At 44.5% G+C, this 18,601-nt stretch overlaps 1 protein-coding gene across 1 annotated transcript; it reads right to left on the bottom strand.

Moving 5' to 3' along the window:
- Positions 1-8,444: 8,444 nt before the first annotated feature.
- Positions 8,445-17,289, bottom strand: SFRP2 (secreted frizzled related protein 2). The gene is made up of 3 exons (XM_079920435.1): positions 16,137-17,289; positions 13,687-13,767; positions 8,445-9,701 (listed from the first exon to the last, which is right to left on the bottom strand). Exons 1-3 carry the CDS (start codon positions 16,633-16,635, stop codon positions 9,397-9,399), a joined length of 885 nt encoding a protein of 294 aa, XP_079776561.1. The 5' UTR covers positions 16,636-17,289; the 3' UTR covers positions 8,445-9,396.
- Between the last annotated feature and the right edge of the window lie 1,312 nt (positions 17,290-18,601).

The following is an 18,601-nucleotide window of genomic DNA, read 5'->3' as shown; positions in this document are numbered from 1 at the left end:
ATGCTGGCTAGAATTTTCAGTAATATGTTGAGTAAGAGTGCTTAGGGTGGATATTACTCTTTTTTCCCCCTGATCCTAAAGAGAAAGCATTTATTTTTTTCACTATTAAGTATGATGTTAATTGTGGCTATGTAGATGGCTTTATCAGGTTGAAGAAGTTCCCTTTTATTCCTAGTTAATTAAGTGTTTTTATCCAAAAGGGTGCTGAATTTTGTCATGTTTTTCTGCATCTATTGATATGATCATGTGGTTTTTGTCCTTCATTATATTAATATAGTGTATTACATTGATTGATCTTTGTATGTTAAACCAAGCTAGAATTCCTGGGATGAGCCCCACTTGGTCATGGTGCATAATCCTTTCAATATGTTGCTAGATTGTTGAGGCTTTTTGCATCTATATTCATAAGGAATATTGGCTGGAAGTCTGTTTTCTTGGGATTTCTTTGTTTCATTGTGGTATCAGGGTAATATTGGCCTCATAGTATGAGTTGAGAAGTATTCCTTCCTGTTCTATTTTTTGGGATGAATTTGTGAATGAATGATGTTTGTTCTTCTTTAATGTGTGTTAACATTATCTAATTTATTGGGTTAAAATTGTTCATAGTATTCCCTCATAACTTCTGTGAGGTTGGCAGTAATGTCCCTCTTTCATTCCTGATTTTAGTAATGTGGGTCTTATCTCTTTTTATTTTGGTCAGTCTAGCTAAAATTTTGTCAGTTTTGTAGAGTTCTTTAAACAAACGACCTTATTTTCATTTATTTTTTCCATTGTTTTTCTATTCTCAATTTTATCAATTTTTTCTCTAATCTGTGTAACTTACTTTCTTCTGCTCACTTTGGGCTTAGTTTGCTCTTTTTGTTTTTTAAGGTGGAAGATTAGGTTGCTGGTTTGAAATCTTTCTTCTTTTTTAATATAGGCATTTACATCTATTTCTCTCTGAGTGTTGCTTTAACTGCATCTTACATGTTTTGGTATATTGAGTTTTCATTTTCATTCAACTAAATTTCAAACACACTTAGAAATGTGATGTTTAATTTTCACATATTTGTGAGTTTCCCAAATTTCCTTCTGTTATTTATTTCTAATTTCATTCTTTTGTGATTGGAGAACATTCTTGACATGGTTTTGGCCCTTTTAAATATACTGAGGCTTCTTATATGGCCTAACATATGGTCCATCCTGGAGAATGTCCCGTGTGCATTCACTTGTGTGTTGAGCTTGAGGATTTTGGGGCTGATCAAGGAAAGACCGGAGGACGAGATGGCTATGGTGTACAGTGAGCTTATTGGGCAGTATTTGTACAGGGCTGCATGAGAGGGGAAGAGCCTCACAGCAGAAGATCTTCCAGAGACAGGGGCCACCATCCAAAAGGGGAAGAAGGTAAGTGAACTCCCAGAGAAGAGGGAAATGGAGAGGAGGCTTATGTGTCAAGGTGATGTCACTCAGCAGCAAGGTAGGGGGGTTTCTGAGTCAGAGAGCTCTGAGGGGCAGCAGTGGTTCCGGGTCCTTTACACCTACAGGGTTTGTCTTCTCTATGACTTGCAGATATTGGGTGCAGTTTTGCAGGGTATACAAAGCAGGCAGGCTCTAAAGGCTAAAAATATGTTTACTTTGGATATATTTTAAAGCAATTGGATATGTAAGAGTTTGAGTTTGGCTTTGGGTTGATGGTGCCAACTTCTTGTGGAAAAGTAAACAACATGAGGGCCAATATACAGGGGTCACATAGAACAATTTGAGAAAAATGTGTATTCTGCGGTTGTTTGATGGAAGCTTCTATAGACGTTTGTTTGTCTGGTTGGCCTATAGTGTGTTGGAGTCTTCTGTTTGCTTTTGATCTTCCAGCTATTTGTTCACTCCCTTGCTGAAAGTGGGTTTTGAAGCTTCTATTATTGTTGAGTTGTCCATCCACTTTGTCCCCTCCCACTTTCTCCTTTGCCTAGATAACTCCTTCTCATACCATAAACAGTCATTCAGGATTCAGGTTTTGGGTCTGGATCTGCTGAGCAGGGGGTAAATTTACTGGTTTGGGTTGGTTTTAGTTTAAATTTTATTTTCTAGTCTTTCATCACAGGCCAGTGTGCACATTCTAATCCTCTGAAGGACAAGAATTTAAAGGAGCTAGGCCAGGAAGCATGAAGGGACCATGCTACCGTCAGAACCTCTCCCCTTTCCATATCAGCAGTAAGTCAGTGTTCAGATTGTTAGAAGTCCAAAACACTAAAAATATTGTTATGACCTCCCCACATCACCCCCATATTTTCATTCTGAAAACAAACAGAAAAACCCCCAAAAACAAAAAAACCCACTAACTTATTTAAAAAGGTATAAGTAAGCATACAATGGTTTGGTTTTCTTCTATGGTGACTATGTTGATGCTTTTTTAAAAAATCAAAAACCAAAATCAAATGCTTTTCCCCCAGTTGTCCTGTTTTTAGAACCCCTGCTTTACTGGCACGCTAAACACAATGTGTTGCCCGCCATAGAATCAAGCACTGCAAGTCTCCTTTGCCCGCTAGGGCCTGGGTAGCAAGCATCTGGGGCGTGGCTACCACTCCCTCCTCCCAAGCCCGTGGTAGATACCATCAAGGCCGCATGTATATCCTCTTGCACTGAATGTCTGTTTATGTCTTTACCCATTTTCTAAATGCATTGTTTGATTGTTTTACTTTTGACTTCTGAGAGTTCTTTATATATTCTAGATACAGGTCTTTTGTCAAGTATGTGGTTTGCAAGTATTTAATCTGTAATTTATCTTTTCATTTTCTAACCGGGTCTCCCACCACCCCATGTTGAGGTATGATTGACAAACAAAATCGTACAATATTGAAAGTGTACAATGTGATGATTTGATATACATTTAATGGGGTTTTCTTGAATAGCAGAAGTATTAAATTTTGAAGAGGTTCCATTTATCAGCTTTTCCTTTTATGGATTGTGCTTTTGGTATCAAAGTTAAGAACTCTTTGCCAGGTCCTAGGTCTTGAAATAATAAATTAATCTTCTGTTTTTTCAAAAGCTTTTATAGTTTTACATTTTACATTTAAGTTCATGATCCATTTTGTGTTAGTTTTTGTATACCATGTAAGGTTTAGATTTTTTTGTTTTGCCTATAGGATATTCAGTTGCTCCAGCACCATTTGTTGAAAAGGCCATCCCTACTCCATCATGTTGCTTTTACATCTTTGTAAAAAATGAGCTGGGTTCATTTCTGAGTTCTGTATTCCATTCCATCAAGCTATGTGTCTATCCCACAGTACCATACTGTGTTGATTACAGAAGCTCTAAAGTAAGCCTTAATATTAGGAAGAATGATTTTTCTTGCTTTATTCTTTTTCATAATTATTCTGGCTACTCTAGGGTCTTTCCCTTTCAATACAAATTTTAGAATAATGTTGTCCATATTTACAAAGAAGCTTGCTGAGATTTTGATAGAAATTACATTAAACCCTTAGATCAGTTTGAAGAGAGCTGACATCTTCACCATGTTGAGTCTTTCAATTTATGAACATGGTATGTCTCTCCAATTATTTAGGTCTTTTTTGATGTCTTTCATCAGTATTTTGTAATTTTCAGCATACAGAACCCATACATGCTCTGTTACATTTATACCTAAATATTTTAATTTCTTTGGAGCAGTTGTAAATGGTATTGTGATTTTGTTTTGATTTCTACTTGTTTGTTGTTAGTATATATAAATACAATTGATTTTGTATGTCAATCTTGTATCCTAGCTCCTATCCATTCCTAGTTTGCCAAGAGATTTTATCATGAATAGGTATTGAATTTTGTCAAATGCTTTTTCTTCTGCATCAATTGACACGATTGTGTGATTTTTTTCTTTAACTTGTTGACATGGTGGATTACATTTATTTTTGAATATTGAAACAGCCTTGCATACCTTGAATAAATCCAGTGTGTTTGTAGTATATTATTCTTTTTACACATTGCTGGATTTGATTTGCTAATATTTTGTAGAGGATTTTTGTGTCTAAATTCATTAAAGATATTGGTCTATAGTTTTCTTTTTTTGTCCTTTATTTGGTTTTGGTATTAAGGCAATACTAAGCTCATAAAATGAGTTGGGAAGCATTCCCTCCTCTTCTATTTTCTGGAAGAGATTATGTAAAACTGGTGTCAATTATTCTTTAAGTGTTTGGCAAAATTCTCTAGTGACACTTTCTGGGCCTAGAGATTTTGATTTTTAGTATTATTTTAATGTGAACTTATCTGTACCCATAAGAACAAATGGAACCCAGGAAGACTGTGTTCAGGAAAGTCTGGAGAATTTTGGGTCTCAGTTAATATTATATGTCACATGTGTATATGACACATTAGCCTGTGTTCTTCTTGAGAGTAGCCATGTATGTTGGTCATTGTTGGGACCTCAGCACCTAGGACAGCACCTGGCACATAGTAGGTGTTCAATGTAAGATTGCTGAATAATTGAAACGACTCAGCACTCTGCTGCAGATGGGAAGCCTGATGCTGTTAGAGGGCAGCATGGAGGCACCCAAATCTTCTTTGGGGGTAGAAAAATCTTTTGGGAAGAAGGGAGGAGTAGATAGTACTTATGGTTCCATTTTTTTCCTCTTATTTGCCTAAGCTGCTTCCAAGCAGGCCGTGATCAGCCATACCACCTACAGCAACCCAATGTGCTCAAGAATTTGAAGAGCATGGGGTTGCTGGTGGGGCAGCAGAGTGTGTCGGGGTAGGACTAGGGTTGGTTGCAGACTGGTGTTCCTTCCTGTTCTGGGTGCCTCCTTACAGAGAAACAAGCTCTGAGAATTCCACCTTAAAACAGACGATGAACAAGAGATGAGAATGTATTGAGATTAAGCATAACTTATAGAGTAATAATTCTTAATTATTTATTGATGAGTAGTCTCAGGCTTGCAGAAACTATTGACTGGCCTAGGTCTCTCTGAATTTCGAAAGCTACACCAAGGTGCTTGCCACTTGAACTGCAGTTTCTAGTCTGTTAAGTGGTTTGTTCTGACATCCCTTAGATTATACAGTTATAGATTTCCTGCCAGAGCTACATTTGTGTGTGGGTGTACAAGAAAGCACATGCATGCATGAGGAAGTGCATAGGTTTTTAGATATTGCTACTGGGGAGCCAGTTAATGACAGTAAGTTCTTGTGCTTTGCACATTTCATGGTATAGCAGAATGTCTGGGTTGTTAAATTAATAATTATTATTACTCTCTACTGGGACATCTTGGGACAGTTAAATTCTTTGTTTTTTTCTTCTAACACTATCTGTATTAACTGCTATTTTTATCAATAGATTTTTTTTTAGCACCTATCCATCTGCATTATTCTCTGGACAATCATGGACAACTATAAGAAATATTTTATTATGCTCACTTGCTCTTTGTTTCTAAGCTAAATGTGAATTCATTTGTTTGTAATTTGAGGATGTGGGGATTTTATTGATTATAAAGGCAATGGACCTTTTGCCAGGTTTATTTGTAGTGTCTAGAACAGTACCTTCAGCACGATAATTGCACAATGTTGATTCGTCAATATGTAAAACTGATGATAAATACTTAATTTCTAGGGCTCTGTCCTATTAGAAAATATTCTGGTACAACTCAGTGCAAGTTTTCTCCTTGCACGCACCTTTACCTGAGTTCGACCTGAACCAAACATTCTATTTTCTACCTGAGTTAATCCACTCTCTCCTTTATGCCATCCCTGGGCATGTGCATACCTCCCTCTTAACACAGCATGTTGGAATTATTTGTTTGCATGCCTCTCTCTCTTACTGGATTGAGAGTTCCTTTTGGGAAGGATCCGTCTATCCTTAGTGCCTTACACAATTTCTAACTCTAGAATAGAAGCTGAAGGAGGGCAGGATCACTGTGCATCCACCACCTAGAACAGCGCCTGGCATGTGGGTAAGCACTCACTACCCATTATTGAGTGAATACATCAATGGTGATAGTTGGTGCTCAGAAAATCTTTGCTGAGTTAATGAATTAATGTGTATTTGTGCAACAAGTTTCATGGGCAAAAATCACATTGTTTCATAATCCAGAGGCAGTGACTGCACGCCGGATACATATGCCTGGACTTGCTTTCCAAGGTGACCCCTCCCGCCATCAAGAACATTGAAAACCTGGTAGTAAACAATATTTGAAAGGTAAAAAATCAAATTATCATTTGATGACAGAATAGGGAATGAAGACTGGAGGGTGCTGTTAGATAAAATGGATCTTTTTTAACTCTATGAATTTCAGTGCACGTGGACAGAGCCTTTGAACACTTAGGAAATGTTGTCCCAAAAGTCTTATAAATGTGTTCTTGTACACAACTCATTTCTCAGGTTATTTAGGAAAGGGAAGAGGAGTTACATGTGTAGTAGATGTGTAGTTTTTATATCTCTAAACTTTCCTGATCTCCTATTTGGGGCATTTTAGCAGTTTATTAACAGGTCATGAATCATCTTAGGAAACTCAGAAATCCAATGTCTTCTGATGGCTTGCTTTCTTTTTACAATAATGGGTGAACATTTGTGTTTTTATCTGCCTATGAAAGAAATCTAATAGTTGAAAAACTAATTAAGAATACAGCCATGAGGGCTTCCCTGGTGGCGCAGTGGTTGAGAGTCCGCCTGCCGATGCAGGGGACACGGGTTCGTGCCCCGGTCCGGGAAGATCCCACATGCCGCGGAGCGGCTAGGCTCGTGAGCCATGGCCGCTGAGCCTGCGCGTCCGGAGCCTGTGCTCCGCAACGGGAGAGGCCACAACAGTGAGAGGCCTGCATACCGCAAAAGAAGAAAAAAAGAAAAAGAATACAGCCATGATTATTTCAAAAATGAGCCATATATATATATTTGAATCATCATGCAAAAGAAAACAATAAAACAGAATGAAAAATGAACCAAAAACCTACCTGCTCTGTCCAAACATGTCTCATTGGCTTATAGGCTTGCCAAAGATGGGAACAAGATGTGTGTGTGGGGATTGGAAAGTCCATAGAGAGGCCCATAAGGCAGGATGCAGGCACGGGAGTGATGCCTCTGCTACTTCTTTACAAAGCGACCAAAGGAGACTGTGTCTGGCATTAACGAGCTCTCCAGAGCTGGAGAGTTTGCAACCCTTAACACCGCCAGGTGACTTTTGTTTTGATTGGAAAGGGGACATTCAGACAGGTCAGTTTCTTCCAAATTGTTTCTTTCCACTACTTTTGCATGTGTTGTACCTATTTTCACTTTCTAATTCCTAAATCCTTGGTCTACTTTCTTTTGTCTTTTATCTTCTCTCTCTGTCTCTGTCTCTCTCCTTTTCCAGGGTTCCTAGCTTCCTGTTTCAAATGTTTACAATGAGTAATGGTCTTGATCATGAGTGTCCCTCTTCCAGTCCATGCGTGCCTTTTAGGAAGAGGGTTGTGCCATGAGTTTGTGGAATTGGTGAGAAGCAGAGTCAGGTGGTAATCCAGAGAAAGATGAAAGGAACTGTGCAGCTCAGGTAGGCAGAGGGCTCTATTGACTTTTGGAGCTAGAAGAGCTGAAGCGCTGTAGAGAGATCATGGCTGTATGTTCAGGAAACTTTTAAACTAAATCAACAAAATGCTATCAGATAACGTCTTCACACGAACACCACTAAAAATTTCAAATTTGCTGAGGACACTCTGTTGTTCTCATGTATTACCTGTCCTTATACTTCATGTAACTTATCAGTTGTAAATATATAATTGTAATTGTGGTTGTTTTCTTTCACCCTCTCATGTAAATGCCATGAGAACAAGGACTGATGTACATGTCCACAGCACTTAGAACAGGGCCAGGCATGCAGCAGATGCCCAATGAGTATTTGTTGAATAGATGAGTGCCACCCTGTTCCTATAATCCATCCTGGATTAAATAGAAGATAGAATTTGCCATCTGAAAGGCCTGAGTTTTAGCTCTGACTCTACCTTGTGGCAGTGGGTCCACGCCGCCTAACCCCCCTGAGCCTGTTTCCTCGTGTGTTTAATAGAATTTCTCTGGAGGCTCCTAAAATAGAACAACGAAGCGTTTGGATGGAAGCTTTGTGGATGGATGCCCTTCTCACCTTCATGCTGTTTTTTCACCATCCCTTCCCTACCCTCTGCCTTCCAATGGCTACTCTTCAAATCATGGCTCTGTTTAGCTGAGTTGAAGTGGGGAAAGAATGAACATTTTTGCAATGGTGATTCTTTTTCATTATAAAAATCTGCAGAAATGAAAAGCACAACTGTCAAGCTTGTGAACCGTAGGCTAAGACTAGTGTCCCCACGATCTGCCGCGGGACTGCTGAGACCAGACAATAGCCTGCCCATCCCCGTCTCCCAGCAGGGTCTGCAGTGGTAAAACCTGAGTGAGATGGGAGGCAGGAGTGGGTGATGGGAGGTGTGGGGAAATGCACTTTCTGAGTCACAGAGGAAATGGGCACTTCAAACTGCGGGAAGGCTGGGCCTCAAGACAAAGGAGGTGACAGCTCTTGTCCAGCTCCCTTCCCAGTTCCTCCCACGAAGAAGACAAGACACAAGACCAGGAGTTGGTAAAGCAGGAGGTAAAGTTTATATACAAGAATATAATGTTTATCTGAAATATTTACAGTGTTGGTTAAAGCAGTATTTTTACAACTTTTTCAGGTCAACTACTATGTATATTACAGGTAAGCTACAATGGTTTAATTTGCAAAATTAAGTAAAAAAAGCTTAAAGTACTCGGGTCAATCATAACATCAGTCTGTCTTGCCCTTTATTTGAAGAACTCATGCTACGGTGGTTAATGTGGTTTCTATAAATGGAAGTACTCTACCTGGAAATGCAAAATGCAATACATGCTAGAGTTGTAAGTTCCCAACAGGGATGTAAAATGACAGGTGAATCGTTATAAGACTTAGGTGCTGAGTGTCAGGCTGGAGCTGAGAGAGAAGTTGAGATAACAGCCAGCTTTATCTCAACTGGGTTTTGGACCCACAACAGAAAAGTGAAAGTTTGGGCCACATAGGAAAGTAAAGCTATTTGCACATTATGGCAACCTCAGCAGAAAGTGAAACTCGGTTGACCCAAACCAAACAACCAAAAAAAAATAAAACCCAAGTCACAGTTGCACGTATTCAAAACTAGCTTTTCAGTGAGCTATTTTAAAACTTCATAAAAATCTTCGTGATTTTATTAGTTGGAAGATTTCTACAAGATTTGGGTGGGTTTTTCCTTTATGTGGAAACAACTATTTGTTCCTGAGGCCTCCTGGGGCCTTATAACTCAGAAAATGCCAGGGGTGCAAACGTGCAAAAGACAGGGGAGAGCCGCTCCAGGCTGGGGCTGGAGCTGCAGGGACTGTGCTTGGGAAATGAGTGCTGAGGTCCCACAGCAGAAGTGGAAAGGGTCAGCAGAGCCCGGGGGATGGCCCCGGGACTAGCACTGCAGCTTGCGGATGCTGCGGGAGATGCGCTTGAACTCTCTCTGCCCCTTCTGCCACCGCTTCACAGAGGTGATGACTAGCTCTCCGCCCAGTTTCTGCCCCATGACCAGGTAGGGCGCATTGATGTCATTCATCTCCTCGCACGTGCACTGCAGGCTGTCTTTGAGCCACAGCACCGACTTCTTCAGGTCCCTCTCGGACACACCGTTCAGCTTGTAAATGGTCTTGCTCTTGGTCTCCAGGATGATTTTGGTATCTCTGTTGATGTAGGTGATCTCCTTCACTTTTATTTTCAGTGCTACGAAGACAAGAGAGGACAGAGTGATAAGGAGGGAACACATCCCACTGCATATTTGTGACTCGGCTTGGGAGAGGGAAGAAGAGCTTCCCAGGGCCGATGGGACTGTCAGGGGCTGCGGGTAGGGGGTTGGGAGCTGAGGGCAGCAGGTGGCTCCATTTCTAAAGCCTCAAAGGGTTTGTCAGGCACTTTGTTTCAAACCAGCCATCCTTTAAAAACTCTCTTTGCGGGGACTCAATTGACTTTTCTTCCTTGCCCTTGTGTTCTTGTGTTTGTACGTAGGCTGCCTGTGGTGTGTGCTCTCCTTGACAAATGACTTTCCCTATTGGAAACTTCAGCATGAAAAGAAATGCCTGACTCTTAGGTGAAACACGATCCTTCTGTGGCCGTAAACGTTAAACTCAATTTATTACGTCGGAGAGGTTTTTGGACAAACCTGTAAGGAAATTATATCACAAAATCATTGTTTTCTAAAGAACAAACTACAAGGAAGGAGAATTGATCTTACAGCTGCATTTGATTTGGTAAAGTAACTCAGAAAAAACAGCCAAGACGCTTTTTAAGAGCACAACATGTTTAGCTGTAAAAGTGTTTTTCTGAAGACCTCATCCTCATATGCTATCATTTGCCCGTCCGAGGCCAAGGCGTTTACAGATCATATATGTACTGTTTCCAAGATGAATATGTAGACTCATTAGAATGCTAAGACCAAACGTAAGTGGTTTACGATAAAAGACACATTTTATAGTCATGAACAGTATGCTTTGGGAAAGACAACCCTACAAACATACATGCTGGAGTTAAATTTCAAGACCCCATGAGGCAGGGAAAGGATAGAATTTTAAGGTTGGAAGGGATCATCCAGTTAAAATCTCCTCTTGGTACACAAAGAATCTGAAATCCAGAGAAGTTTAGTGACGTAACATGAGGTCACCCAGTTAGGCTGTGCCCTGGCTGAGTCTAATTCTCAGAACTCTGGTCCCCAAACCTCCTCCTGTAACACCACTGTGATCTCTTAGGCAGAGTATCAAGTTTCTTGTCCTGGTTGGTGCATTAATATGCCCACTGTAATGTGTCTTCAGACCCTTGGTGACATTAACAATTGTTCCATAGAGATGACATGCAGGTGTGACTTCCTGACTCTGATGGAGCTTAATGCATGGTTTAAATTAGTAATAGAGGAAGAGGTTTTTTGTGTGTATATCACTGTTCTGGAAATTTCTTCCTCTTTCTTTCTCTCTCAGAAGGAGAACTTGACTAAGCATGGCTTTTCTAGTCAACCAGGACATGGCTGAGGCTCAAGCAGGTAAATCAAGGATACTGGGACTTGGCCAACCATTGTTTGTCTGATATGCATCTGGGCTCTAGTACTGAGTTCTCAGGGTTTATCATGAGATAAGCCACATGGCAATGTCACATGGTCCTATGGCCTCTGCCTAAGGGCTGGGAGTGGGGAAGGTATATGGTGGGAGAAGTGATTGTAATGTTACCTGGGAGCCTCATCCAAAGCACAGACAGAGCATGTGTGAGATTTCGCCTGGTCAAATTAGACACTCTTGAGCTCCAAATGTCAGAAGAACCATCACTTTTAACAAGGGGGGAGACTTATTACTCATCTTTCTCTAGCTATGAAATAACCAACTTTGTAAGAGCTTACCATGGGAAAACTTCAGACATTTCCTCCCTGGGTTTTCAGCTGGGACCAAATAGAGGGAATCAAAGCCCTCAAATAACTTTTCTTGCCCTGCAAGATGTGAACGGGGATGCCACACATGGCAGGAGGCAGGGGTGTTGATACTGTCTGCTCCAACAATAGGCTGCATACAGAGGCAGGCAGTTCTGGGCTATTCTTTCTTCACCAGTACTTTCCCCACTGTAATAAGGAGGTCTTCTCCATCCTCCCTGTACTCCAAGTGCAGTGGGGAGAGTGTCACGCTTTCATGGATGATTCAGATTTCTACCCTTGTTCCTTCTACCCTGTCATTACTCCCCCAGAGTACAGAGGCGATGTGGAGAACCACCTATAAACCAGTATAACACGCACCCCCTACAATTTAGGTTCATTATCCCCTTTGGGACAAATTGAATGTGGAGAAATAGAAAACAAAGCTTGTGAGGTATCTGCATGTGTGATACCTTAAGTGTAATGACTTCCATGTTGTTTTGAAAGGCTCTCTCCTCTAAGGAGAGAGAACGTTGAACACACACACACACACACACACACACACACACACACACACATTTCTTTGGCCCAGGTCTTGATACAGCATTCTTAGGAAGGAGGTCTTCTGTAAGGTAAGCCACAAAGCAAGCAGGTAATGTGTGTGTGTGCACGTGTGCTCTAATTTCAACTTTTATGGAGCTCCACTGAACTTTTTCATGGAAGTCAGGAGAGTCATCTGTACTAAATATAGTGCAAAGGCCATAACTTGTCAGAAGAAAATGATATTTTATATACATTTTTATACAAACTTTATTAAAATTATATTAAAAAATTCTGTCCTTAATCCAATCCTGTAGCATGGAAGCTAAGAACTGTGTTTTGGGCAAGGCTCTGCAGCTTTAGGGCTGCTGCTGCCAACATGCCTGGCCCTCTCCTGCTTTGAGAGTTGTATGTATTAGAATATAGACATTTGAAACCCTATCATCTATCTGTGGCTCTCACTGAGGGGAAGGACTGGCTAGGACTCAGAGTTACCTCCTTCCTTTCCCCTTCCTCAGCTGTTTGAATCTTCTCCTATAGCTACGGCTGTCCCAGGACCTGCTAAGGTTAAGCCCAGGACCCTTCCTGCAAGAGACCTGGGGTTGTAAGGGGCAGCGATTGGGTTGTTTCCAGTTTCAGGGACCTGGCCAGGTCTGAGATTTCTGGGCTGGCAAGCTGTAAGGAGAGGGTGGGAGGGCAGTCCTCCACAGTGGGCGCTGGAGTGCTTTCTCTGTCTCCAGGACTTAGTTGAGTATGTAGAAGTGTTCATATAGATCTGTTACAGTCTGTTATTGTTTGCTAGAACAGGGACCACATCTGTTTACCAGTAAATTCAACCTTCTGCCTGAATAAATACTTTTAAATACCAACCCCTCAAACACACCCAAAAGTGCCTGCTCTTGGAATGGGAGGAAAACACGAATGTCTCAGGTGTCTCGGCAAAGTTCCTGGCCACCCCCAACTCCTCCCCCAACACAGCACTGATCTGTGTCTAGCTGGCTCCTCTGCTCCCCTTGGAGGGCTGAGGACACAGATGAGGTGCTGCTGGAGCTCTGGGTGGACAGTCTCCAACCCTCCTTCCTCTTACAGTTCTTTCTTAAGGGGAATGACCCGCACGCCGTGGAACTTGGGTAACATACCTCGCACATTATTTACTGTCCTCCAGAACCTTGTCATCACGGCACCTTGCATGTATCTTGCCAAAGTAAACTCCTAGCTTTATTGTTTCTTCTTTTTAAATTTAAGGAAACTCTCCCCGACATCTTATTAACCAGTACCTTGGATATACTCACTGATGGTGGAACATGGGAAGCAGAGCATCACGGGTTACGAATAACGTAAAAATATTTGTTTGGCACTGGAGTAAATTTCATTTTTTGGCCAACTCCATGCCTTGAATCTGTTTTGCTGAGGCTAATATTTACATGTTCCCATCCCCGGGACACATGTTAAGTGACTAAAAGAGAACGTGGTCCAAGATTATGCTTGTTGGCAAGAAAAAGCCATAGTGAAATGAAAAACATGCCATCGGAAATCCATAGTGTGAACAACTCTCATGATTTGATCATTGCTTAACAGAGCGATGACTCTCACCTAAAAAGATACAACTCGATACCAGATAGTTACATAGGGAGGAAACTAGGATAACACAGATGATTAGCTCAAGGAAAGATGAGCTGTGATGATATGTCACCCAAACTTTATCTAGTAACATCTTAAGGAATTGTACCTTTAAGTTGTACTGGGCAATAAGACTTCTGTTGTTGGTGGTGTATTACTTACCAAAATCATTTTTACAAAGAGTTTCCATTATGTCGTTGTCATCTTCGTTTTTATTTTTGCAGGCTTCGCATACCTTTGGAGCTAGAAATGTGAAAAGTTAGTAAGTTTGCTTAAAACGAAACAGCAGGTGGCATTTCTAAACAACTCACAGGGGCTTATTCAGGCAAGAGTAGCAATTGTCCTGTAAGACCCCAGCTTCTGCCTCATTTATGAAAGAGGGACCACTCATTCCCAAGAGAGTCTCCCATGCCTCCCATCTTTCTGACAGGCAAAAATGCCCACATGCTGTGTTCCATGTATGACGACTCCCCAAGCAAAGGGCGCCCTGGTGGAGTGTGCAGGTGCAGCCACAGGTAACGGAGACAGGCTGCAGCTTTTCACTCTTCCTCCCACTCCTGGGACAAACTCGGTCTCTGAAAAAGTTAGTCCCAAAGCCTCTCTGAGGAGAAAGCACCAAAAGACCCTTAAGGGACTTTGGAAAACTAGCAACCACAAACTACGGCCAGAAGATCGTCTTTCTGAGCTGCAGGTCACTGGTGCAGCCTGGCCTCTGCTGGGCTCTTCAGCTGACCTGTCTCTCGGGGGAGTCATTTCAAGATATTTTCAGGTGTGGACAGGGCGGGGTGGCTAGCGCTGTAAGGCTCACATCTGGGTTCTTCCCCCTTGGAAGCACACCTTGCTAATGACTATAGCCTGCTCTAAATGGTTCTGTATCACCTCGTGCTTTCTGCCAAGTTTGTGCTTGAGTTAAGCAGCATTTATTTCACTGTTCTCTTCATCCCTGGTGCAGATTCTTCTTGCCTCTCTTTGCCTGTTTCAAACTCTCGAAAACAAACAGACAAAACAACAGCAACAACAAAACCCAAACAAACAAAAACCCAAAGCTTCTCCTGAAGCCAGTGAAAATCTGACCAAACCCAGGAAGGTGCACTAGCCCAATCATGAGAGTGCCTGCTAAAGGCTCCTCTAAAAGAGTCTGATTCCTTGGGAAAAGGGAAAAAAGAAAACATTCATTTTCTCCCACTTATAAATGTACTAATGCTGTCTTTAAAATTTAGGTGAAATTTCATTAATATGAAACTGCGTTTTCGCAGGGAAAAAAGAACTATATGACTCATTTTAGAAGTTATTTATCAAATAAGAAAAAGCGCAGAGCAGATTTTGAAACACGTAAACTTTTATTTTGAAGGGAGAAATGACTTTTTCGAGAAATGTAATATATAATGTGGGTGGGACTGTGAAAAACAAAAACAAAAGCAACACACATAAAACTGCCCTTAACTCCTCTGTCTCAAACAAAATGAAATTTTTCCAATTAGGAGCTCTAGGAGTGTATATAAAATGTTACTAACCTGTGTTGGTTGGTCTGTGGTATATGTTGGACAAATGTTTGAAATATGCCAAACATTTGCAATAAATTATAAATCTAACCAATAAGATGATTGCAAACTCACGGTGCCTGCCAGGAAAGATTGCTAAGCAACTTTGCATTTTCTTTAACTAATGATGGCTGTAGGAAAACAATTAGAGATGGAAAGGGAGATGCTGGTGGAGCCCTGAAAGGGATTAGGAAGCCCCCTTTCCATCCCGGGGGAACCTAAATCAGCTCAGACACATTGTATATGTTTTCCTTTCAGGAAGACTATCAAGCGCCCATGAGGTTTTCATTGCTTTGATGGTTTCTGCACAGGAACTCCCCCCCTATTTTCTAAAAAACTTGGGAAACTCTTTTGCACGATTTCTCCAGTTAATTAAAACCACTCCTAAGATAAAAGCTGATTAGTGATAGAAAAATGATTCCTGGAGATTCCCTTTGTGCCCTCTTTCTTGGACCTCTGGGCAGTTAACAACCAATGCTCAATTTTCAACACGCATGAGCCAGTCCTGCTTTTTATTTACAAAGCCTAAATCGGCAAAGAACAGAGAGTGCCTTAAAAGACTATCTGTTTGCACATTTTGGCGATCGTGCCTGTAGGGAATGTCCCTGTGCCTAGAATCCTGCCCAGTGCTAAGAACGTGCTGCGTGAGGCTGAGGCCAGCGTGCTCTGGCCAGGGTGCTCACCGCCAACTCCTCCTAGCAGGACCACTTCCAACACTCTCAATTGCGGCCCCCGTGCTAGCATCTTCACAAAGAATTGTACATATATCTACACGGGAAAGATCTCTTCCAGTTCTACGTTTTCTCCCCCCACCCCCCCTTTTAAACTGTCCCTAAGAAAGAGCAACTGGTACAACTCGGGAAGAGAATGAGAGACTTGGGTGTGTGTTTGGGCAGGGGGGTATCTCAGATTTGTCACGATGACACACCAGGGCAAGGAGAGCGTCTGCCCTGCCCGGGACTGACACCCCCGGCGGGGAAGCATCGGGATGGGGGGCGGGGGCCGCGAGAACACCCCCGGAAAGTCTTAGCGGAGCTGGTCGGGGGGGGTGTAATAAGGAGGAGGGCTTACCTTCCTCGGTGGCCGGCAGGAGGTGGTCGCTGCTAGCGAGGGGGATGCAGAGGTCGTTGTCCTGGGGGAAACGGTCGCACTCAAGCATGTCGGGCCAGGGGAAGCCGAAGGCGGACATGACCGGAGCGCAGCGGTCCTTCACCTGCACGCAGAGCGAGTGGCACGGCTGGATGGTTTCGTCCAGGTCATCGAGGCAGACGGGGGCGAAGAGCGAGCAGAGGAACTTCTTGGTGTCCGGGTGGCACTGCTTCATGACCAGCGGGATCCAGGCGCCCGCCTGCTCCAGCACCTCCTTCATGGTCTCGTGGCCCAGCAGGTTGGGCAGCCGCATGTTCTGGTACTCTATGCCGTGGCACAGCTGCAGGTTGGCCGGGATGGGCTTACAGTTGCTGCGCTTGTAGGAGAAGTCAGGCTGGCCGAAGAAGAGCCCGCGCGCGAAGCCCAAGCAGCAGTGCGAGGCGAGGACGAGCAGCAGCAGCGACCCGGGACCCTGCGGCATCGTGGGCGCGCGACCCCCGGTGGGGCGGAGGGAGCCAAGGCGGGGAAGCGCGAGACGGCAGGGGCCGGGAGCTCTTTCCGGCCCGCTCGTTGCGCTCGGCGCGGCTCGGGGCCTGGGAAGCGGGCGGTGGGAACGCCGGGACGCCGGACGCGCGGACTGTGGCGGCGAGGTGCTGTGCGTTCGGCTCCGCGCAGCAAGTCCGCGCGCAGCTCCAGGGGGCTCCGACCCGGGGGAGCAGAGTGAGCCACTGCTGGGGCCCGGCCAGCGTTTTCTTGGCCTTTTTTATGCAAATCTGGAGGTGGGGGGAGCGAGGGAGGAGCCAGTGGAGAGTAATCCGAGGAGGTTTGGTCACTATTCTCTGGGTCTGGTTTTCCGTTGAGAATGCCCCTCACGCGCTCCCTGGAAGGAAATTCTGGCTGCGCCCCACCGACCCCCGTTCCCCCCGCCCCACAGGATGCTGCCAAGCGCGCGCTCTAGGACTGCTGTAAACAACAAACAAACAAATAGACCAGCCTGGCAGCTGCGCCCCAACAGTGGGCGTGCGGAGCACGGGCTGCGGGAGATAGGGGGACGTGACCAGCGGCCTTGTCGCCAGGTCCCTGAGGGAACGCGCTCCGCCCCAGCGAGGCCCGGGCGTGGGTTTGTTTCACCCCAGCACGAAGTTTCTGCTCGAGCCCCGGGTCTGCGGGGCGGAACTGCGTTCCAGGCAGTAGCGAGCCAGCAGCCGGCAGGCTCTTTGTGCCCCTGGCCCGCGCCCGGGACCTGCCCGCCCGAGGCCGTCTCGGCCCGGTTGCTCTCCTCTCGGATCCCCAGCCACGGTTCCCAGCCTGGCCCAACCCGTACAGTGACTCCCGCCTGCCCTTTCAAATATCAGAATTTATATAAGTAGAGTCGTATGAGCAAAACTTGTACATGACAAAGGAAATATCAATAAAACCTTGGGGGTGTTTTGCTGGGGTAAGTCTAGAAAATTTGGCCATTGTGGAAGCGCCTCTACAGAGTTTCGTCAGAATCACACACGACTGCCCACCATTTCCCGGTTTGGGAGAAGAGACCTGCCCTCCCTGCCTAAAGGAACGGGTTGACTCAAGGCTCGAAGGCACCACGCGCCCTAACCCACTCTCGCCCTGACGGCGGGCGCTGAGGAGTGTGTGCCCTCAGGGCACGGTTTGGAAAGGCTGGTGCCCGGCACAAGGGACTGGTAGCAAGTGCCCCGGGTGGGCAGGCTGGGAAGGGGTGGGGGCAGAGGAAGAAGCCCTGCTTAGACATACACGAAGCCTGGGCAGAGGCGGCTCATTCACGCTACATATGACGGAGGGCAACGGGTGTACGGAGGCTAACAGGCAGAGGGCCTGTGCGGTCGCGGAGCTGGGAATCTCGTGCCCCGGAGGACTCCAAACTAAGTTCACAGCTGTAAACCGGCACTAGGGTGTCAGCAGGAGGAAGGTGTGTGTGTGTGTGTGGGGGGGGGTCTCCTTTCTTCTAATCGCCCCGAGTTTCCCCTTGTGGCTGATCGTCTCCTCCGTCTCAGCCACCCCCCTCTCCCCGCAGGTTGGCGGTGCAGCTCCAAAGAGAGAATGCCCGGAGAGCGAGACTCCAAGGTTCTTTCATATGGATGGTGGGCGCATTGTTATCACTTCCCGGTCACTTAGAGCCATCGGTGGGCTCCGTCCGCAGCTTCTCTATTTCCCTCCTTCCGGAAGATGCTTTGGCCTTGGCGGCACCCCAGGCCCAAGTCGCCCAGCTAGCTTTGTGGTCCCACTGCTTAGAGGAGGGGGTTAACGTGGGATGGCGAAAGCCCACTTAATGTTTTCTCTTACCCCATCCTGGCCGTGAACCCATCAGGAAAATCGCCACCTGGAAGGAGAGTATCTTTTGATTTTGACCCAATAATTTGGGTCCTTAAAACCCCAGCTTGCGTCTTGTCTCCTTTGACGCTGGTGCTCTGCAGGAGAAGGGCCGGGGG

This window comes from Stenella coeruleoalba (assembly GCF_951394435.1).
Source record: "Stenella coeruleoalba genome assembly, chromosome: 4".
NCBI lineage: Eukaryota > Metazoa > Chordata > Mammalia > Artiodactyla > Delphinidae > Stenella > Stenella coeruleoalba.
Note: the sequence above shows the minus strand (reverse complement) of the source record. Positions and strands in the feature narration are given on the sequence as shown.